Below are 24,838 nucleotides of genomic sequence, written 5' to 3' on the forward strand. Positions count from 1 at the left end.
CAGGTCAAACTTACCTTCCTAATATCTCAAGAAGTTCAGCAACACCATTGAAGTGCTCTGTTTCATATATAAACCTGTTATGAAAAGAGACAAAAATTGAGAGAGAGATTCAAAAAAGAAAAAATCTTTAATAAATTTTAGATATTTGAAAGCCATATCACAGATCAAAACCAGGTCTTTTCATTCAAGAACAAATCACTGCAGTCACAGACCATGAAGGTAATATAAAATATTGCCTTACATACAGACATACAGCCAGACAGGGCATACCTGAGGAAAATGTTGTTGATCTGTTTCCTGATGAATGCTCGTAAACCAAGGAATTTTCCATAAATTCGATGAAGAACTGTCTTTAGGAAATCACGTTCTCGTGGGTCTTCACTATCAAAGAGCTCCAATAACTTTAAAAATTAAATTGAAATGTATTACTTTTAGAAGACTTAAATTTTGTCATGCTACTAACCAATCTGAGCTTTATCTTGAACTTACAGTTTGCATTAGAGAAAATACAATCAGTTTGACCTAAAATTTTGTTTGGATGTCCAATGTTACTTTCAAAATTAGATTTTTAGTAAAGCTGTTTTTTTTTTTTTAATTATTTTTTTTTATAAGCAAACCTAGCAGCTTCATTTCAGTCATATCAAAACATATGTATCCAACAGACATGAACAAAGCCATTCCAACAATTACACTATCAAAATAAAAATGAAACTTTAAGAATGAGATTACCAAATTTTAGGTAAGTGGTTTAGGTAAGTGGTCTTTAAGATATAAGAATGAATCAATTTTATGTCATATATTTACAATTTCTTAATTAAAATCCTGTAATACTGCTTTCAATAAGCTACTCATGTCTTCAAGGTTAAGCAAACCCATAATTCTCTGCAGAATCATTTTGTAAGACAAGTCTATGATAAGAATAATGCACATTTCCCCAGGGGAAGAAGAGGGATACATACGTTTAACAGAATGATAATGCATTAAAAATGGGCTGGGGGCGGGGGTGGGAAATCACAAGTAGAAGTTGGTTCATTTCTGTCTGAATCTACTATCAGTGTCTCCTTTTATCTAAACACCTCCACACCCCCCCTACCCCGCACACCCCATTTTCTTCTTATTGATTTTGGGTAATGGTCATGTTTGGTATTGTTCCTATACAAGAATGTTAGACATTCAAGATTTAATTAAAAAAATTACAAAAATCTAAATTCATAAGAATCATAAAGTAATTAAATTAACTGATTCTCTAAAACAGACTAAATGTCCCAATAAGCTAAGCTAGCAAGACTTTCCACACATTTTTGCTTTTGGAAGGTTTTCCAAGGATACAGAAAAGACTGCACTCTTGAAGACATCAAAAGGTATTCCAATCCCATTACAGGCCACTACTTTAGTGTTGTTGTTTTTTTTTTTTTTTTTCCTCCTGTTTGTCCAAGTAAGAGCATATTTAGAAATACTAACCGTGCTCAGTAAGTCAGTAACTTAGCTCAAGTAATCACTACAGCCTCCTGCTCAGTCCAGGTCTATGAGCTTAGGTATGTCTACACCAAGCAGCAACAGACACTGGAAACAGCTGTTCACGAAGTTTGCTCGGGCTCATTTCATTTTTACATTTAGAAGGAATTTCTCAGGGTCACTATCCCACTTTTTCTCCCATTTATAGCTGTCTGTGCACTGCACTGTCTTTCTTGTACTCTAAAGATCACATGAAAACATCAGGAACTGAAGTTCTGCAATGTGGCTCCTAAGAACCACGGTCCAATTAGTGAATTGGATTTGCATGGCCAGTAGGTCAGCAGCAGCTTCAGCCTTGAATTTTGTGTGTAAGTTGAACAAAACAGAGAAGGGAACACCTATAAACAAGAACAGTAAAACCAAACAAACGGAAATATAAACAGTCACTGAAGGTGGGAAGGGGGAGTGTTCATCTATGTTGTTATTTTTCATTGCTGTACTCTTATGGCTTGCCAGCACTCACTCAAGTTTTTCCTTGAAAAAAATGAGTATTTTGACATGGTAAAAATCCCCTCTGAGGTAATATGGGACAAAAATTGTTACTGTATCATACAGCCTTGACAAGTTATATTTAACGTCTCACTTAATTTTCTTGCTCATAGTTACTTTGCATGGTGAAACATAATTTTCCATGATTTTCCTATGTACATTCTTACTTGATTTTCCCTCCGTGCTTAACACATGATAGTATGAGAATGACACTATCCAGTAACAACAAGCAGGTGCTGGAACACACTTCATATACAGTAAGTTAGTTATTCACAGGAAAAACAATTCTGCTCTACATTTTCCCATTATAAACCTCTATGAAAAGCACACAAAATAGCACTACAAAGCACTAAAACAGTTTAATTGGCCCACTGTTGATTTGACTGGAAATAAGTTACAAATCATTAAAAGCACAACTCATATTCACAAAATACAAAATACAAAAATCTTGTATTGCAAAACACTGAGGATACCACCTGAAAACAGTGTTTCTGAAGTTGCTAATTACATATAGCCTGTGCGATATGAAGTGCTGTTCATTTAGTGTTTGGCAGAAATCATTGCTGGAACAACTAAGGTTTAACCCAGTGTCAAAACAAAAGCTTTGCTTTCTCCTCAGCATACAATCGGCAGTTAAGTCTGAGATGAGGTCTTTGAATCTGAGATAGAAAACCTCTCTACTCACCTGCTGTACAAATCTCTGGTCAATGTATCTTTTTGCAATGCTAGGCTGAAAATCCGGGCTCTCCAAAAATCTTAGGAAAAATTCATACACCAACTACAAACATGAAAATGAAAATTCTGAACAAGTTAATAAGCACACCATAATACGGATTTTATTTATGTTATTTACATACATAAAAGGTATAAAAGGAAACTGAGGTCTAACACATCACTGCTTAATCATGGCCTCTAGTGGAATTACTGTAAGAATTACTGTAAGTATCAAGAACATTTTAATTCTCAGAAGAGTCAAGGCTTAATAAATAATTTACTGAAGATATCACTGTAACACAAAAATCAAGTGAAAGATCTAAGTATTACTCAAATTCACACTTCCTACTATATTAAGAACATATTATGTAGAAATAAGTTATCAAACACTTATCAGCACTGAGGATAAAGTTAAGTGCTCTAACATTATGTAATTCTGTAAAAACAGATTAAAGAAAGTTTGCTAAATGCTTCTGAAGCCAGGTTTCAGCTGCAAGCTCCAAAAATGAAAGGTCATTAAAAAGCTGAATGAATATGTAGAAGCCTAACAATTGGGCTTAACGTTACATTTCTATATCCTGGGCATTCAATTCAAACAAAAGGACCTTCAGCAGATTTACCTTCAATATCCTTTATATTTTGTAGTACTTATTTCTATTGAGTTCAAGTCCCCATTCGCTATGATCCTGCCCACAGATGGCCCACAGATGGAAAGACAGACAGCGAGGGCCTGAGGTAGCAGAGAAAGGCATGAAGAAGCCAGAGCACAAGTCCCATATTTTTGGATTCATCAGAAGTCCAAGACAAATTACTGTTTCCATAACAATGGCAGGTGGGGGAGGATGCACGCTCTCCCAATTTATAAAATACACATCAGGCATCTCTTAAGACAGAATTGAGAAGAAAAATGTCTTCAGTTTAGATGCATTCAGGGCCTCTTATGGTCTCAATGCCTAGTCTTAACCCCACAGTAGTTAAACAATTAGCAATAATACTAAAATGCAGCTTAGATGTATGCAGACATCACTGGCTGGACTCCTGAATAAAACCCCCACTGAGGTCATACACACAGGCATGTATTTCAGCGATTACCACTACAAGTACCTATAAAACCCCCAAAAGCCAGCATCTGAGTAATGCATAATTAAAAAGTTCACTTGAGAAATACACTCAGCAATCAGCAATTTTATCTAGAACGTTTGAGCTCACAGTTATTACGCACAGCCTCAAGTGGGGTATGCTGTATCTGCAGAGCAGAAGCTCAAAAACACAAGTTCCCCTTCACTCTTTCCTCCCCTCTGACAGAGACCATAACAATAGCTTTTCAAATCAACAGTCCAAATACACAAATGTCGTATAAACAGAATTGTATAAAACCCAAGCTTCCCTGCACAGCCTTAATTTGTCTTCTTGCACATAAACACTGCAGACAATAGCAGTTGCAGAACAATAGAGGACAATTTTTTAGAAGTCTGGTAATAGCCAATCCAATAGCGTAATCAGACGTATTTCCACACTCCATCCTCTGTCTTAGGGATTGACCATGGCTACTGATCTTTTTCAAGCTAGAAATTAGATAAATTTGTTAGTGGTTTGTATTGAAATGGGAAGCATATGACTGGAGGGAAGTCATTAACAGTTTTATAGGATTTAATTTTGGAATTAAATTTCATTAACTATTCATACATTATTTCATATATTAAACATTACTATCAGTGACCACAACAAATAATAGTCATAGGATAACTGCCGGGGTGATGCTGCATGCAATATTGGAAGCTATCACCAGAGGGGAAAGGGGGGGAAACAATATCAGGGTATCAGTAAGAAAGGGACAAGAAAATTCTGAAGGCCTCAGGTAATAATAGACAGATACAGGACAGAACTCAGTGATTGCAAAGACAGTTAAAAAGACAAGAAAAACCTCTGCTAAGCAACAAGAAAATATTAAACTGAGAAATGAAGGGATGGATACTGGTCCTAAATGCTAGTAAACCATGGGTAACAAAGATCCAGCCACACAATGAAGCCATGTCAGCAACAAATGAAAACCAGACATATTCCAGGAAGATACTGATGTACGATACAGTACAGAGATGCACAGTCCTATGTATGCTGCAGAAAATCTATTAAAACCTGAACGGATGCAGAGGAGCCCCTAGAATCCTGTTGGGCCCCAGTGCCCCTTATGAGTGAAGACTGAACGGGGATGTTTTGTTTCCCCTAAAGCAAGGTGGGGCAGAGAGGACAATTATGGCTTCTTTCCATAAATAGATATGGGAACAGGGATGAACAGCCAGCAGAAGAACTAGGCTAAAGCATAATGCTCTAACAGCATCTTTGTACAAACTGCCCAAGATTAACTTTAGGGTATCAATCAGAACCAAACCCAAGGTTTTGGAATAGGTGTGCTCGACTACAAAGTAGAACACATCAATACTAATGCAAGATTCTCAATATGTGACGGCAAAACTAATTAGTAGCATGCCTCGTTTCTACAACAGAGAAAAGATGCATTAGTCACTGTTTGAATGCTTTGTATAATCCTGGCTATTGCAGAACCTCAATTGTTGCTATTGTTCTTAAAGAGAGGAGCTTTCAGAAAAACAAATATTTAGGGCTCAAAAATCCCTGAACAGCTAGCTACCCAATCCATGCTCAAAAGTGAGTTGTAGAGCTGGTAAAAGTGTCAAGTGACTCTGGAGTTCCTTGGGAAATCCATGAAGCTCTATCCAAGGTGTTTCAGGAAGCAAACTGTAATGGCCATTTCTGGACAGGCACCCTTCTTCTGTAAGCTAAGGCTTGCAAACTCAGAAGCACAACCCTAAGCATCAACAAGGAGAGTAAGGGTGGATTCTACCTGCAACAGACACTGGCTGGTCCTACCTTAAAACAAACAAACAAAAACCAGACAGCTATGCTCAACTTTCCTGAGTGTAAGTGAAGGGTTACCATTAGTAATACTACTAAATCATGGGAGAACTGTTGGCTTTGGTAGTTCCAGTTCTCAAAAACTGGTCTGTGTGGGTAAAAGAGCAAATAATTCCTATTACATTTTGGTGATTCTGTGTTCCTTCTTGCAGGGACCACTAGAATGTTATTGCTTTAAGCTAACAACTCTACCATCCACAGGTCCCTAAATAGAAACACAGGGTGACTAACGCTAGCCTCTGTACCCTAGTTTAGTTGCTACAACTGTCTGGAGCATTGCTTTAAAGTTGTGTCTTTCATGTCACACCAGTTTCAATGTAGGTCTATAGTCTTTTGTAGAGGCTATGCATGCTGCTGGTAAGTTACTAAGCCATTATATATGATGTTTTTGTATAGAGAAACGTCAACAGATTAAACAGAACAAAGAACAGTAGAGATTCAGATTTTCTCTTCTTCTCCCTCCCAGAAAACTGGCTATGTGACAGATCAGAATTTTGAATTCTACCATCCAGTTGTGGGCACATGAAATGTAAAAGAAAGGAGAGGAAAACACAAACTTGTCACTGTGCTGCAGTGAGCAAATCCATTCCAAGGACAGGATGAATAACTGACACAGGAGAAGGAAATCCACGATCAATAATCAAGCAGCCTGGCCAAAACTCATTTAGAAAAAGGCAAAGGAAAACACTGAAAATAAAATTTCAGATAATAACACACAATACTCTTTCAATTTCTCTTAGTCAAGCATAAAGCACAAAGTGAAACGGTCACAGAAACCACAAGTCTTTTTCTATAAGAAGAACTATAGTTTACTTGTGTCCTAAAGTGAACTGAGAAAACATTTACAAGTTTTACTCCTGAGAGACAGGCATTTTGAAGTCAGATGATGATGTTTCTACCGACCATAAGAGACATTTGCATAGCCCTTTTGCAAACCTCCCCCTGTCCAACCAAGCAATCCCCCTTTATTTGAGGCATAGCCATTACTCCTACAAATTAGACGCAGACATCCACAAACTAATTATTATCACAGCCTTTTTTTTTTTGGTGATATCTTGTTTCTTACTTGGTTTAAGTCTGAAATACTATCCTGAACATGGAAGTTTAAATATCCAGTATTAAAAGTCCAGGCCTTAATAACAGCATTTCTTGATTATACTATATCATTGATACAAAGGAACATATATGTCCATGTGGTATTATGAGGACAGAGTACGATCCCAACTCCTCTGTGAGAGGGGAGCAGATGGTATACAGATATGCAGCAGCAATTACTCTTCTACCCACTATTAGGAGTTGCTACACAGCAGATTTTATTTAATAGATACTACTTTTACAAATTCAACAACAAATAACCTGAGATATGAATGTGGATGATTACAAGTGACTTGGAATTCCTCAACTTTTAACAGTTTATTGAGAAAAATTCATCAGTACTGCAAGTCAATCACGTGATTGATACAGCAACGCTATAATAATCACGAGATTGGTACAGGAGCGCAACAATAGAATAACTAACCAACTGTTACCAAACAACAACGCCTATATTGTAAAGTTTTTGCACAGAGGGAGGGAAGAGGGTGGGAAGAATGAGGAGATATCTATTTCTTGCTGAAAAGACAAATAAAGGCTATTGCTCCATTTTTGTTATTGTCACAAGAAACTGAATTGCTAACATCTGCTTATATTTCACTGAAATCATACAAAAATTGCTCAAGTACAGAAAACAATCTCTTAAATAAAGAACATAATTACCCAAAATACCCACACAATTTTAAGACATATATATACATACCACATTTCAATAACACAATCACTCAATTTAAAACAAAACAAAACAAAAAGAGCATTTAAGCAATTTGGAATGCTTACATTCTGCTGTATTTATACATGCAAGGAAAACAACCACTTTTTCCCTTATGAGCATAGAAACACACTTATACTCGTAAAGCTCAATTCTAAAGTTCATATCAAAGGCAAAAAACTACTCAAGTATGCATTCCTGGTTCTTGCCTTACAAGATGATTTGAAAATAAAGGAATCACACACCTGTATGTGGGGCCATGAGGCTTCAAGAGTTGGCTCATCTTCTTCTGGATCAAAATCTGGATTATCGCTAGGTGGAAGTGTTCTGAAAATATTAGAACTAATCTGTAACAAAAAAAAATGAAGTTTAATTGTATCACTTTTTATTCTTCCACAGAGCACACCGAACAAGGTATTGCTTTTATCCTAAAAGTACATGAAGTGACACCAGCTAAAAAAAACAACACCTTTTTCTTTACATTTTTTAAAAGCCCTGAATTCAAACTGAGGAAAGCATGAGGCAGGCTAATGAAAACACCAATAAATTAATTTTTGGCTTCATTGTTTTACAGATTTGCAGTTAGATATTGTCATATCTTTTTTTTTTTTTTTTTTTTCTCTAGAGCCATTAAAGTTAAAAGAACATTTTGTTTCCTCCATAATAAAACTTCTTTTTTTTTTTTTTTAAACTATGTGACATCAAGAGCTGAAGTTTTATATAAGACATCAAACACAGCATGACTAACCAATTGTGATTTAAACAGATCTCTTCACATGTAAGACAGACAATCCCAAAATATATCTAATTTTAGAGTTCTTCACTTAACTTCATTTCAAGGTGTTCTTTACTTGTAAGAAAGAGCTGAAGAACTGTTTACAGTTTTTCATCTTCCGTCATTTCAAGATATTTCAAGGTTTGGGGAAGTCAAACTTATGTAACAATTGTAACCTTTTGATCTAACCACAGAGTAACTTAGAGAAAAACAAAACAAAACAAAACAAAAAACAGAAAAATGGTAATCAAAGTAACTCAGTAGCAAAATAGTCATATCAAATCAATTTCAAAAGAGCAAATTTAAAGGGGATTTTTCAAGTATATGCAAGTCTGGATAGAAAACCCATCTTTCGCATGTCAGAAGAAAAATAAATGCCATGTCATCTGCCAGATGCAACACACTGGATTTTAAATCTCTTTAACACGAACAATAGAGAACATGAAGTTAACTTCATTTCTGCATTTTCTACTGTTCTCTCAGGAACAGGTTTAACCCAATTTTTCCAATTAACTTTCAAGCACATTAGCCTTTTCGATCAAACCTGTTTCAAATAGCTGCTAACCACCCAACCCTGCTAAGCACAAAAGAAAGACTGTTTGACAGTTCGCAGCAAATGCTACTGCACAGCTTCCATGGAGTCTCCAAGGCGTTGGAAGGATCCTGCAAGAGGGCTTGAAAATATCCTGAAGTCACCAGCTGGCTCTGCATAGCTGAATCAGCTGCTTCATTAAACAAGGCTTAAAGCTACTGCATGAACTGACTTTTCAGTTCCTCCATTCTATGCCCCATCCCTGTGGCCTGCTGGACACGTTAAATCTGCAGGTACTGCTGCTCTACACTAGAAGGGCAATGATGTTCTGTGGATATGTGGATATGGCCATTAGAGCACGATCTCCCAGTTTTCTGAACAGCAGAAGCTGTATTGAAGTTGTTTGATGTTGCAAACATAACAGGACACAAGTAAAAGTGTCTGGTGAAAGGAGGGGAAAAACAGGAGTTTGAGAGAATTTGCATTTTAATCAAAGCCAAGGACCAAATCTTGGTTCTGTTACTTGATAATGTCTACTCGTATTAGGCATGCAAGAAAAGATCCACGAAAAACACACAAATCAGTCCCCTACTGAGGCTACACCTCTGGTAACAGTTCTTCTGGTAACATCTCTTGACAATACATCCTATTACTTCTAGATGCATCCTGCTGAACTGACCCAGTCAAAGTCTCTAGTCCAAAACAAAGGTATTAACTACCAAACACATTGCTGTAGCAGAGAAATGGCAGTTCTCTCTGCCAGATGTTTCAAAAACTAATTTTATGATTTCCAGAGTATTCCATACATCTAACTAGCACTATCAGTCTCCATAGAAAATCTTAGAACAAGCTGTATACAGTTTTTATACTAACCAGTCTCCCCTAAAAAACTGCTTCAATGACTTCATTATATTTGAAATAGTTTTGCTTCCAGTTTCACCTGCTTCTTCTACTAACGTCTTGCTTCCAAACATGGTACAGGCTATAGCTTTCGAGGTTCCCAGGAGGTTTTAAAACTTTTAAAAGACTTGTAATGCCAACCCCTAATTTGCTGTTAGCTTCGGAGTACTTTCAATAGACAATTTCCAGACCGAGGAACTGCTAATTTTGGATGACCTAGAAAGGAGGTGCACAGCCCTTTGTGCTCCCCCTTCAAAACTATTCGTAAGCAAAACTTTTCCTCAGTTCTTAACACAAAGACTTTGGCAATGGAATTACAGAAAAATCAGGTTGCCTGGTACACCAAAAAATAATCCTGCACATCTAAACAAAGATATTTTTATAATCTTATCCCATCCTTGAGGGCCTGAAAATGTATTAGTGTCATTTCAACTAGTGCTGCCTACCTCGGGATCCAAGCAGAGGAGGGACAGTTGCAGGAGGCACGACTGTGTGCTTTTGGCTCAGCAGCTATCACAGTATCAGAGACCATGCGAAGGCAAGGAAAGCAAAGAGACCTCCTCACCTGCACACACCTTGCCTATGAGCTGCTCAGCAACAACAATATTTTTCCTTTTGATATCTGTAAGGGATTGTTGACTTTGCCTCCCCAAGACAAAGGCAATTCCAATGAAACTGTGCTGCTTCCTCTGCAAGCTGCAGGAAAGGGGTCCCAGGTCTAGGGAAAGACGAGGTGCTTTGGAAAGAAATTAGCTCTGTTTCTGCCACCAAGGCCACTATGGCTTTTTCTAAGGGGATTGCTGTGGTCCGTCCATCCTTTACTACCAGCCACAGTAGTTGGGATTCACTAAGGCTGATTTCTACTTTTTTTTTGCCTCAAAACCACTATCCTTCAAACTCCGGGGGAAAAAATAAAATCAAATGCCTTTTCTTTTAATGCACTAACACTGAAGAGAAAAAAAAGTCTGAAAAAATAAATTAAAAAAAGTTCTACAACTCATAGAAGCTACAATGAAAGGCCTCAAACCTGATACACGTGTTGTTTGAAGGGAGAGACCCATTCCAGAGCTCCTTCTGAAAGCTGGTACTTAGTCCTAATTCATAGCAAAGACCTTTGCTGCTGCCAGTTGCCAGGGAGACTAAAAATACTGTTCAGGCTTGGAGTGATCTTTTGTCTCAAGCTCTGGAAAAGCTCTCATTGAGCATTTAAGGCCTTCTTCGTTTTCTGTCATTTTAAGGGAGAAAAGGAGATGGAAGGTTGTTGGAAAGAAAAATAAGCATCCACAGAGCCCAATCATTTGCACAACAACAACAACAACAACATCCTCAAAAGAACAGCTTAACACCATATCTCCAAGAAAAGGAAGCAGCTCCAACATAAAAGAAAATCTCTTCACCCTTCAACAAGTATGGTAGGCTAGTTAGTATACTCCTTCTTTGAACAGCAGGCTACAGAGGACACACACAGTAAGAAAATACTAGAAGGATTCAGGCTTGTTGCCACCAGCAGTGGGGGAAAAAAAGCTGAGGAATAGGTGGACAGACTCTGTCCTTTATGGTGTTGGGTAAAAAAAACAAAACAAAACAAAACAAACAAAAAAAAAAACAGGAAACACATCTCCTTTAAAGTAAATAAATAAATAAACAACAGAAGTGTCCTAGATCTTTTGTGACGATTAAGAAGCATCTGGTGAAACAGACAAAATTATTAGAAGTGTTTCAATATATCTTAGCTCTTCAGTATAACAGTATAATTTCTACGCTTGTTTATATTAATGTTCTTAGAAAGAAAAAATATAACAAACAAACAAAAACAACACTGAAGGAAAAAAAAGATTTCAGTGTATAGAAAACCATAAAAAGTTGCAGGCCATATTCTTAAGTCTGCTTACTCACCCGATAGCTACTTTCAAAGTTAGCATTGTGCATATGTAAATTTACCCAAAGTTTAGACAACCGTTAGCCTAAATGCAAGGGGACTAAACACGTTATTTTTACATTTCAAATATCTAGAGAAATCAGTTTTGAAAGCATTCTGAAGTATTTTAATAGTCCTTCAGTTATGTTCCCTGCACGTGAAGTAGTAGTTATATGTAAAACAGCTCTTCTGTAGCATTTGAAAATGCACATTAAAATCTGGGAAAGTCAGCAGATACGGCCACATATTTTGTTGTTTATTCAACAAGCCGTTTGTAGAAATTGCACGGTACAAGTCATTCTGTGGTTTACGACTGAGAAAACCACTTAGACCAATCCAGCACAGCTCTCTCAGGCCCAAACAGTAACAAACAACCACACCAAGTATTTACAAAGCACAGTCGTTTTCTTACACTGATAAACTTTTCTGTTGACACTAGCACCCACAAGAATCTTTACCAGAAGACCTTATGCTGTCATTCCACTGCCGTTCTTAAAGAAACAAAGACAGGTAGCACTGAAATATTTCCATTTTCTGAATGAGAATGACTTCAAAGCTTATCCAGAATGCAAGCATCTGCATTACACCAGTTCTTTCATTTTAATTACCCTGAAAGCATCATATTTCAACTAATAATTAGAACACACAAGTAGTGTGGTTTTCTTTTCTTTGCAAGCCTGTAAGCCAAGATATCATTAACAAATGATATTATATTTTATAAGCAGAAAAAAAACAACAGCAATTCTGAGTTAGGTGCCGTTACAATTGTAAACTGATTCATTTAGGATATTTTATTCAAATTTAATATATCACATGAACATTCCATTCCAGATTCTACTTACCATTTTCACTATGTCAGCATAAGCTGATTCAACAATCACTCCACGATTTGTTGAAACATATTCAACCAGTTCATTCAGTGTTGCTCTCTTAATTTCCTTGCTTTTCAGGTCTGAAACAGAGTCCATGAAGTCAAAGAGTATACAACACTGCTGCAACTTCTGACAAAAGAGATCTTGCTGTTCATTGGAGGTGGCATCTGTAAAAGGAAAGAAAAAAAAAAAAAAAAAAACAACAACACCTAAGTCCATAGAAGCAAACTCAGGATTACTAAATCTGTTCTGTTGACTAAAATTCCCATCATGTGTCAGACCTGTAACTGAGGAATGGTATGATGCAGGACCAGCAAATTAATAGACAATACTGTAAAAACTGAATGATAGTGAATGGATCTGCTTAAGTATGCTAGAATGAAAAATTCACTATTTAAAACTTGTATTTCATAGAAATAATGAATATAGTTGTAGATGTATATATGGAAAATAGGTGAATTAATTTTATTTGAGGTACACAGACATTAGTAAGTACCAACTCGCCTTCACTAAAAGTCACATACACAAGCAATGCATCATACTAACCTTTCATTCATCCGATTTGTCTCATTCTGTTCCCTAATCCTTTATTACATAACCTGCTTAAAAGCTGTAAAATCTGCTTTGAAGGAACCTTGTCTTTTTTTTTCTTTTTTTGTAAACCACGATGCAACGTACCTTGCATACTTTTGATACCATGTGATGAACGTTTCTCTTAAGAATCAACTCCAATATTTCAAAAGGATTAATCCTGAATGTTCATGCTTTGGTTTAAATAATTTATCATGATCTTAGTCATGTCAGGCTTTCCATCTTTTTTGGCCCGTTACGACAATGTGTGACTCTGCATCATCATTTCATGGTGCAGTTTCTCCAGTAGTAGATAAACAGAATTACTCCATTAGTATTTCACACTAGCTCTATGGCAGATGGATTATTGAGTACTGGATACTTCGAAAACTTAATACATCCTGAGAATATTATAACCAAAATTTGCAGGATCACAGCAAAAGCAGCTGTAGTTTTAACTGAGAAATCGGATGACTGTCATACTGCCTAGACACACACTGAGAACCCAAATGCCCTTTGTTTGCTTTTTTGCTTTGCTCGTTGGGGTTCCTAGTCACTCCAGCAATAGTATCAGCTCTTCTATCAGTCACTTGGGATTTCACCTGTTCTGCTGAAAAATTTTTATTCCCAGTTTTATCTGGGACTAAGGAATGCTTTCCCCCTGTAAAACTTTGAAGACCTGTCTATAGACAGACTACCTAATCCCTTAGCTTCATCCATTCCCTGCAGTATCTACATGAACGCTGCTGCTTCCTCAGAAGGAAATTAGCACAACAAGGAAAGGAACCCAGCCTTGTAACACTGAATGTTGGAAATCTTATCTTTCACTTTAAAGGTTGAACAAAACACAGAAAGGTCTCACACTTCTCTTTATTGTTTTAGGAGTATTCTAAATAAGCAAACTTTAAGTTTGTAAGTTTAACAACTCAGACACTCTTTGACGAGGCCAGTTGCTCAAGTTTCTTACCAAGCACCTCCCACTTAGCGGCCAGAACAACAACCGGGGTTTTAGCATTCAGTCATTATCTGACAGAATTCTTGCATTTCTGTACAAGCAAAAAAGTAATTGCTAAAATGGCCTGAAATGCCTCCACTGTAATCCCAACTGCTCGCCGTGCCCTGGAAGTCCAAACACCAGAATATTGTATTGCACTGCATTCCCGTTTGCCATCTGACAGTTAAGATCTTATTAACTGAGCATAACAACTTCAGCGGGCTTTTCAGAAAGCCGGAGGTTATTATTCCCTCATAAAGAGCGATCTGTACTACTGAATGCTAATTCTGCAATTTTAACCATTTTCCTTTTGAATGCGGATGTCGTAAGATGCTAATTTTTGCTCGGCTATCTACAAATCGCACGATACCAAAGACGTGAATCGTTACACCCTGCAAAATAATCAACGTCAGCTGTAAAAACATTTGTAAGTTACATAACGTTTCAGCTCAGATCGTCTAATATTCGGCAGCGGGTTGCATGAGTAAGACCTGCGCCATAGCAACAGAGCAATAACAGTGACACGCTGTGGGTAACATCCCCAAAGCCTCGCTCGCGGAACTGCCCCAGGACACACAGCTTCCCCTGAGCCTAACCTCGTGCTGCCAGCCGTCCGCACACAGGGCTCAGATCTGCTCTTACTTCTGCCCACTAAAAACCTGGCTATGCTCCACGTTAGCAAAGGCCAGTAGTGAGGTGCAGCAAATACAGCATCTTTGGGTGATGTTCAGTTAAATCAAGTTTCATTAACCAAAATTTAATGTTTTAAAAACCAGCTGACATTGTCTGAATACTCCTCATAGTGGTTAAAACAAACTTGTTAAAACAAAGTTGAAATCAAGCAAGCAGAATTCAGAAGAAATCATCAAATCCCTTATTACCTTCCCTAGAACATCAAAGAAATCCTGGTGTTAGCCACTTGTATTTCAACATCAGAGTAACAGAGATCATATCTCTGCGGCCACGCATCACCAGTCCCTTTCATTAGCGATCTGATCTATCTCAATTAGACATCTTCCTAAATGAAAAGCCTGCCCATAAATCAGTGTTGTTACTTGCACCATTTAAAGCCAAGCCATACAAAGTATTTTCTTCTACGCATGCATCCATTACTCACAATGACAAGGGGAAATGGTGAAATAATGACACGTGCAAGAGATGAAAACTGTAAGGAAGGTAACACGAGGACTAGTCCTGCGGCATCTCATGTGCTTAGCCCTTGCCTCACACATGGCACCTGCATCCCAGGAATGCTGGGGACAGGTGCCATGGAAACCACTGCCTGCTTTGGGGATATTCATGTCAGCATTCCTGGCTTTTTTAAGCCTTGTCTTTAACTACACCTAATTGTCCCAGCACAGCAAAAGCTAGACAACCCTACGTTGCAGTAAAATCATATTGCAATAGTTTATTCCAGCTCTATGAATAAAATAAACTCTGCCAACATTATTGCATCAACACCAGAGCTTTGAGCTTTAGTAGTTTAACCTGTGGCACGATTTTTAAATAAGTTTTAATTTAACTTCTATCAAGATTTATTCCACGCATATGAAGTTCACAAAAACTGCTTACCCTAAATACCAGGAGGACCGCAGAAGGTAACACAGGTTCAAAGTAGGCAGTGGATGCTTCAAGAAAATAACCCTAGGGACGGGTTGTACTTTCAAGTGGAAAACAAAACAAAACACCGAAGACTGAATTCTATTAACCACCTGTCCTTACATTGCTGTATGCTGTTGGAAAAGTCACTTTAAAAAAATAATAGAAAACGGTCTGTATGTTGTCTGCTCCGGGTGATCAAAATCCAATTTGCTCAACTTTGTTTTCCAGAGGCTGCTCAACAGAGGCACGTCTTAGGAAACTCTTTAAATCCACTGTTACATCCGTATGAGGGCTGTTTGTCGGTTGACCTGAGGTCCTTGGGAAGGTCCTAATGACACTTTAGGCAACCACAGAGAGACAGTTCCTAATCAGATATGACAGTAGAAAATCCTAACAACAAAAAGTTGTGTCCAATACAAAAAAAAAAAAATTATCGTAAATTACGATCCATTTTAACCATCACTCTTTCTGAGGATTGTCATTGCCTCTGGTCATTTGCAGGATAGATGGTAAAATATGTTTGCAACTGATGAAAATAGTTCATTTGATCCTTGCACTTCATGGTACTGAAATTCTCAACAGACTACTACTACTGTTTACAAAAGCCTCATCATTACATACAATAGCCACAATATCAAAGGATAAAAAATTACAAACAAGTCGACTCACAAGTTCCTCCGGAGCAGAAGTTACTAAACATCAGAGCTGCATGACTGTACAGATTGGTCTCAAAATCAAATGCTTTAATACTTTCCAGGTTATCAGTCCATGTCTGAGCATGGAGCACTGAGTTAAAATATGATTTTTTTCTCCAGGGAGGACCCAACCAAAATAAAGATAAAGAAATTTTACAGTCTGAGCTACCTCATGAGCATATAACTCGAGAGACAGACACCGCCATAGCACTAACCAGGGGACTACAATGACGTCTTCCCACAGTGTATTTATCTCGCATGTTTACAGGCATTTCTCCTGGAAGGAAAAAGAAAGATGCTTCTCCTTTCTCAACAGAACTGTTTATCCAGGACCTCCTGTGCAAAGCCAGGGAACAAAACACTATCCTCGCTTCAGCAGAAAGCAGAATCCAAGTCCCCAGAACTCCCCTCTCAACTGGAAAGTCAAAAAATCGGAACTCCCTTCACAAACTGGAAATTCAGAAAACCTTACTTTCCCTGCCAATGCAAAACAAACCCTCTCAAACACTTGTAACAGGTTTCCAATATTTACTGTGCTACGTGCAGCTGCACTCGACGGCAGTGGGATCTGCTAGCACAGAATGAAGCCCTAACAGTGACACAGAGAGAAGCACAGGTACCATGAGACATCATACTTGTGTTTTTTTTTCTTCACATTATTTGAATATCAATGCTGTTGAATCTCTGGCCTAGCCCACGCAAGTCAAGCATAAGGAAACCTGCCTAACCTCATTTTAAATCTTATTTTTGTTCTGTGCAGTTCTTGTGTACACTGTCATCGCAATCTCCTGAAGCACCCGAAAGTGTCGGTGTTTGTGCTACAGAGCTGGTAAGGAGGAGGCACTGTTAAAAAATGGAGTTTTGATGCAATGGATGTTATGGGAGGAGACAAAGTATCTTTCCAAGTTCTCCGAAGTCTGTGTCTGCAGCTTGGCAGGCAGCACAATGGTTGGCTGACAATGAGGAAAGAGGTCCCTTGCCCTTCTACTCCCTTGTCATTTATTCCTCCCTTCCCCTCCCCTGCTCCCAGTCACATCCATCCCTCAACACCGGCTCTGCAACTTGTCAGCCCCTTCTGCGAGCTGCTTTAACTCAATAACATGGCCATATTAGTGAGGTTAGATGGCTTCTGGAGGGGCCTGACGATCATCAGGTCTGGCACAAGGTTAGCGGTGGGAGCAGAAACTCCTCTTTCAGCTGCAGCAAGTTGTTTAGTTAGTTCATTAGCTCATCTGTAACCATATCCTCCAGCTTCACAGGTATGAGGTAACTGAAAAATCCTAATTACACATTAACTAGTTGGTTTCTTTTTTTTTTTTTTTTTTTTTAATTTTCTTCTGGAAAGCAACTTTAAGCTCCTTTCTAAAGGAAGATGCAGCCCCTGTATAAAGTCTCATGCTATACTGATGGTCTAAAACCTTCCTGCAGTAACTCCTTACATCTGTAAGAGAAGTTTCCCCATTTTGGTAGCTCAGCAGCCCAGCTGAAACTGGTGAGGCCGCTCAGACTAGTAATTATGCAGCACGTTAGGTATCCATGGAATCTCATCACTAGTATTTTCTTTTTTTTTTCCCCCCATACAGAAAAAAAAATAAATTGCTGCCTAAGGAGTAAGTGCCATTTCTTAACAGACTTACGGGGGTTTGTTTGATTATTTGCCTTTTTTTTTTTTTTTCCCCTATTCAGAGTTGAACAGCATATATATTTGAATTACCTGTAGTCCTGAAGCCTGCATCTCTTGCTGGATTTCTGGAAGGGGCTGAGTAAGTTTCTCTGCATGTTTTCACTAAACAGAGCCCAGACTTTGCAAGGCAGATAAGGGAGTCAGACAGAACATCATGCATCTTAGAAATTAACCAGCTCCCTATAGAGGAGGTTTATTCTTTAGGAGGAGGTTTGGAAGACAACAAAGCAGAACACCATTCTCAAACATGATGTTACAAAGAAGTCCATACCACATATGGGAGATGGCCAAAATAAAGACTTGGCACAGAGCTAAAGGTACAGAAGGCACATTGGTCAATCCTGTCTGGGATCTGCATGCTCATACAGATGGACACAACCTCCCTATTTCAGAAATCCAAAGGCCTGCAAAGGAGCAATCACAGCAATGAGCTGAACTTCTCCTTCCACTGAAACTCTCCTGCTGATGCTCATCAGGCAGGACTTACACTAGTGATCCACCTGAGCAGTACTTTAAAAATACACTGCAACACGCTGCTTGCTCAACTGCCCCCACAGCAAGCGTTTTATCCAATTTAATGCACACCTTCCTCCAACCAGTTGTGCAAAATCAAATTAAAATTGCAAAAAAGCAACCAAACTGCTAAAAAAAAAAAAAAAAAAAATCACACCACCATCCAAGTAAATCTCCATTTTCTTTTGAAATAGCTAAGAAATCACAAGTTTTGCTCATTAGAATATTGTGAATTTAAGATTAACTCCTTGATACATGCCAGGGCAAAAAAAGAATTTAAAGAGTCTCACACAAGAAGTGAAACTAAATAAGGACACAATCTATGATGATTTTTATTCACATACTCTATTGTGGTTTACAGAGATAGCTACATATTCTAGGCTATAGAGAATTTTAAAGTTGTTTACTAAAAGCACTTCTCGAAAGCTACGTCCTGTCCAATACCAGATATTGTTTGTTCAGTAAGGCTCGTCTGCCAGTCCATGTGGCCAGCAGTTGACCTTAACAAATCAGTCCAGAAAATCTGAAAAGCCTATGCTGATCCAACAACATCTGTCACAAATTTTCTCTGACATGACTCCTTGGACTGATAGTAAACTGAAAGTGTCTTTCTTATCTAAATTGTTTCTGTCATCTTCCAAGCATTCTTATAATCTCGTATGGCTAAGAGCTCCTACCACATTAAATCCCTCAATTTTAATGAGAATTTGACTCAACCAAAACACTTCAGACAATAAGAAAGTACCCAGCTGAAGTGCTTTCCTATTTAATAGCCTTATTTCCTACTGGTTAATTACAGAAGACAACATGAAGACAGATGCAAAACATAATGCAAATTACTCTCTTAGTCCTCAAAAAGTTCATGAACAGCAAGACTCTAGTGACCAGACCTGACAACATCCACCTTATTTCTCCCACAACTTTCTCAAAAAGGAGAATTAAAGCCCTACTCATTTCTTAAACAAAAGAGAAAAACTACAAAATCAAACACCATGCCAACGAGTCGAATGCGAACGTTAAACACCCTGCAGACATCTTTGACAAAATGTGCATCACGAACCCTACAAACATTTCCTCAAGAGCATCACTGACAGTTCAGAACTGAAACTCAGTTACATGCAACAAATAATTCTGAGGAGAAAAAAAAATAATAATTAAAAAAAAAATATATATATATGTATGTTGTCTGATGACAGGACATGGTTATGCTGCTTTTAACAGAAAGCATCAAGATGCTGAGCTTTGCATATGGTTACCTGTAGGCAAGCTCTGCTCAGAATGATATAATGAATTTATTATACAAGAAATTCTAAAAGAAATCTTACTATAAAAGAAATTTCAGTTTGTGCAGTTGTAGTGTGCATTTTCAAAGAACAATTATGCTACTCCTCTTGAATTCAAAAAAGCTTTCTTCCACCAGTAAGCCAACTATTATGCTCCCCAGTGCATTCACTTATGTTTTTGGCATACGCAGCTACTACATTTGCTGTCTTCATTTAAAAACCATCAAGCAGTGGTGACGACTGATCATACGCCAGGACAGGCCCATCTCGAATGTAACCAGAGGCTCTGGGAATTTAGCATTCTCTCCTGCATGCAAGCCCAAAGAACGGTTTCACTGGCTTCATGAAGGTGGAACATTATGTAATTTTATATTTATATTATGTAATATCGATCTTATATTAATTTAAAATAAGAAGCCTGCTTCTTTAAGGAAGATAGGGATAAATCTCATCACAGAGTTAATGCACGCAGCCAGATCATTAAGCTGGGGTAGAAGGGTAAGTAATTGACTTTTGGAATGGGAAATTGTTGTTCTGGAGATACAAAGATGGGACAGATGGCAACCTTTAACTTTAAATCACAAAGGCTTGGTAATGCAAACTGCTTTCCCAAAGAGAAAGCAAGAATAAATAGCTTTTGTTACATAGAAATGTAACAAAGGCTTTTGTTATGGTAAAACATATGCGCTTTCAAAAAGTCCTCTTAACAAGAGGAGGGCAAATAAAGATCAAGGTAAAGCCCTGGGTATATAAACAAGTCCTCTCCTAAAAGCCTACTAACTCACAATTACTTTCTATTTGCCACAAGCCAAAAGCACCCACAGATAGGCTCCTGGTAGCTCACTGCACGCCAACATGTGGGAAAACCAACCACCAGCAGGACCCTACAGAAAGGGAACGGGACCAGGGACCAAGCCTCTCGGACTGTGGAATCAGAAAGATTGCAAGGAACCACCTCCGTGGTGCTGCTGGTCCCCGAAACATACACTGCATCCAAATTACAGAGCTGTTGTCCACTTCCGACCAGATGTTAACTCTACCTGTCCCCAAACACCCATGTTTGCTTTTAAGTAAATGCTGTTTCTTGAAATCTAAGTGTTGGATAGAATTTCCGATTTCCCCACCTCATCTTGAAGACACAAAACAAACCCTTCGGGTTGTGAAGAGGCTGACTCAAGGAACTGCTTCACACCTTCCCGGCTCAGCGTTAACCAAGTAACGTGAGCGGCTCTGTTTGCTGCTGCTCCCTCCTCAAACAGCCACAGCACTCCACTCAGATGGGAACCAGGGGATAAGGACGGCTGAAAAGCAAGTGACAAAGCTGTGTGCCACACAGACACAAACTCCAGTTCAACAACCATCCTATGGTACACTATTAAAATCATCCTCAAACGCCTAAACCTAAACACCTTGCTAGACCAGAGCCTGAAACAAATTCATTTGCACCTTTTAAGCTTGTAAGGATAGAAATTGTGTTCACTATCTGAATAAGCTCCCTTTTTATTAATTTGAATGCAAGACCTCTGACTGAAACTGTGGTATTTTATAAACAGTGACTGCTGATAATGAAATAGGCCATAAATGGCTCCATCGCAGGATTTTTATTTTTATTTAAAGTCTATTAGCTTATATTGTTCCCTAGTTATTTTAAGATCCCACCTGATCTAACAACTTAATTTTGAATTAAATACTCAAGTTGCTCCAGTTTGGCATCACACTAGAAAACACAAGTCAGCATTACAAATCACATTCATTTTTATTGTCCAAAAACTGCAGAAATGCTCTTTGAATTTTCACATGGCAAAATCAGTGTAGAGTGCCATACAAAAATATCTTTCATTGGAAACCAAGGGCTAACTGTTAAACATTACTTCACAGAAGTACAGAATCTCATTTTGCAGTTAATTTAGCACTTAGGCTATTTTAAACGTGTGAAGGGGATGTATAGGGGAGTAAGTTAATAGGAAATCTGTGCCAGAGGAAACATGTGATCTAGGTCTTCAAAAGCCAAGGTACAATTTCATCCCTTCAATCCCTGCATAAATTGGGGTGGAAGTTACAGGTATTGGAGTAATTCCTTGGATAAATATACACTTCAATATTTGTCTGAAGTCATATTTCTTGGTTTTTAAAGTTTTCTCAGACAAATAAAATAACAAGATACTTAATCATGTCTTAAGCAGGAAGAACTAAGATTAAATCAGATGGGGAATACAGGTGCAATCCTGGTTTTGCTGCATTCAGTGACTTACCTGCCACTGACCTCAATGGGAACAGACTGTTGTCCAGAGCAGACAAATATTCAAGCACTTGCAAGATCTCCTTATCCATCTCACTTGAACTAAGCATCTAGTTGCATACATAAAAGGTCAAAAAACTTTTATTTTTCATTTTTAGCCATCAACAGTTATTTTCTTTCTAACAAAAATTGTAAACATCAAGTGTTCAGTAATGAAGGAGTGATCCTACACTTAAGTATATTCCCATTTGGCAAAATCTCGTAGTTATTTTAAAACTCTATTTACACCATTCTGATGTAGTGAGTTTATTTTGCTCCTGCTTCCTTCTCCTAAGGGAAAGTACTCACAAATGTAAATTATCAAACCTTGTCCTTCCCGACTGTACTGTGGGACCCAGACCATTACTCTCTAGGGGACTCTGACATTTGCTTCTAAATTTTTTTCCTCAAAAGTATAACAAATGTTTGTTTTCCTCAGAAACCAACAATGCTGAAATGCACAATTTCATTTTACATATGCAATTCAAAACCTACATGTAGTTCTCAACTCTTCTTCCTGTTACATACAGATGGGACCAAAATTTATGCTGCTTAACAGGACTTCAGTCCTACTGCAAAAAGTTTACACCTACGCCATATTTTAAATAAGCATAGATTATTTTTTTTTGTTAGAAACATCATCTAGTTTTCAAAAAACCTTACCCAACTAGGCTGCATTGGAACTTAAAAAAAATAAAAAATAAAAAAAAATCCCCATTTCCCCCCACACTTTCCCATAAAATTTTACTTGGGAAGAAATGAATACAACAAAAGCATATCTTAGGGATATGGTTTAGTGGGGACTGCTAGCGTTAGGTCAGAGGTTGGACTCGATGATCTTGAGGTCTCTTCCAACCTAGAAATTCTGTGTGATTCTGTAATTTATTATTATTATTTTTTTTAACTTCCGAAGTTTCACTTGCTTATGCAACGATGCACCCTGCCAGCTCACAAGTACAGCAACAGCAGACAAAAAGCTGTTTCCCCTTCACAGTCAGACAAATGGCTCTAACGTTTTATTCCTGCTTTTCTTCGGATCTGCCTTTCCTGGCCCACACTATATCGCCCTCCTCGCTTGCCCCTCCTCGTTTTCCAATTCTTCTGAGAAAATCCCCTGTGCCACTTCCACCCCTTTTATCCAGGGCTTCTCAACTCTTCAAGTGTGTGATGGGCTCAGGTGTACTGATTACTTTTGACCAGCAATTTGAAAAAGTGAACTTGTATAACATAACTAAAGTATCCCTGCTATGGCAGGGAGCAGCTTTAATGCTATTAATTCTTGAGAGTTTACAAACCACTGACCAGAATTAGGAAATCTTCCTTTTGCAGCACAGTTCTGGGTTGTATATGCACATACACTTTTTGTCATTACTTGCACCTTGACCTCCCAGCTCCACTGCAAAATTCACATTACTCTGGGATGGGAAGCTGACAAAAACTATCCCTTGGGAAACAACAGCCAAGAGAGGGAACCTGAGACAAGGAACAAGGTAGAAAACCTTTCCTAATGGCAGCCAAGGCAACACAACAGCACAGTCTGTTTCTGAAATCCCTATACCATATCCACAGCAGCAATATGAGCTACTCCTGTAGCAGGCTACAGGCCACCTGGTCAGCTCAGATGCTGTCCCTCTCTACACCCCAGCAGTGCTACGAGCTGGCGTTCTGCATCGACGTCCAGAGAAGCCCTCCTTGCCCCAAACACACTGCAGCCAGTGACTGCCAGCAGGTTCCATCCTCTGATCATGGCAGCTGCAGGTATGTTCTTCTAATCTTTACCTTCTCGAATTAAGACTCTTATTTGATGAACCAACTCATCTTCAATCAATTCCTGATATAGCAAACAAAAACCCTAAGCACATGAAATTTCAATTCCGGTTTACCTTTGGAGTCAGGTAAAGTCTCAAAAAACGTGGTCACAATGAAAAGCTGTGAAGAAACTCACACTGGATATGGTAAGAAACATTTCCAGTACATTTCACAGCCAGCCTTTGACATTCAGGACTTGCTGCAGCTACAGGTGAGGAGCTGGCTCCAGCAGCACACCCTCCTGCCCTCTTTTCCCACCTGCATCTCCTGTCAGCCCACCGCTTCTTACCATCCTGCCACCTGTAGCACACTTCTGGGCTCCTGCTTTCAGAAAAACATATTGCAAGCTTTCTATACACTTAATTATAGTGCAGGAAAACCAAAGAAAAGCCGTGCACAGCAGCCTCAAAGAGGTGGTTCCTTGCAGAGCAGCACAGGAGGTACTGAATCATCATCAGTCTTGCTACCGAGCTACAAAAGCTGCTGAGCACATCTGAGAATTTGGACCACATTAGATTAATTTTCATCCAGAGCTATATGCTAAGCTACAAAGTACAGCAAACATCAGAGCTCAAGACCATTATTATTATTTTAATATCAACAACATATAACGCATTTTTACTCTAGTCTTAGGAACGGTTTGAACTGGTTTTGCTGAAACTCAGAAAATTAGCCTGAGGAACAGTTCCAAATAAAACTGTCCATACTTGGCATGGAAACTTCAGTCCAAACTGTTTAGCAATGCTGTAAGCAGCTGAGAATAAGGTCTTGTGAAGGAAAATTGTAGGCGACCTTAACTAAGAGGAGTCCTGCCTCGAAGTCAAACGTATGCCACTGAGACTGACCAACGAGCTCAGCAAAACTTAACAGAAACTAGCTCAGTGACTCTCTGATAAAAATCAATGATTCAGATGTTAAAATAAGCTGTCGCTGTTGGTCCAGTTTCCAGAAGAGCATTTT

The 24,838-nt window shown here is 38.4% G+C and overlaps 1 protein-coding gene across 1 annotated transcript in view; it reads right to left on the minus strand.

Annotated features, from left to right (window-relative positions):
* Positions 1 to 24,838, minus strand: part of PPP2R5A (protein phosphatase 2 regulatory subunit B'alpha) — a 43,551-nt gene that overhangs the window by 13,049 nt on the left and 5,664 nt on the right. The window contains exons 2-6 of the mRNA XM_032183725.1: positions 12,421 to 12,617; positions 7,699 to 7,800; positions 2,690 to 2,782; positions 271 to 401; positions 15 to 74 (exon numbers count right to left, since the gene is read on the minus strand). Of these exons, the coding sequence (XP_032039616.1) occupies positions 15 to 74; positions 271 to 401; positions 2,690 to 2,782; positions 7,699 to 7,800; positions 12,421 to 12,617 (583 nt within the window). The remainder of the gene's footprint in view (positions 1 to 14; positions 75 to 270; positions 402 to 2,689; positions 2,783 to 7,698; positions 7,801 to 12,420; positions 12,618 to 24,838) is intronic.

The sequence above is a fragment of the Aythya fuligula genome, chromosome 3 (genome assembly GCF_009819795.1).
Source record: "Aythya fuligula isolate bAytFul2 chromosome 3, bAytFul2.pri, whole genome shotgun sequence".
In the NCBI taxonomy this organism is placed as follows: Eukaryota; Metazoa; Chordata; class Aves; order Anseriformes; family Anatidae; genus Aythya; species Aythya fuligula.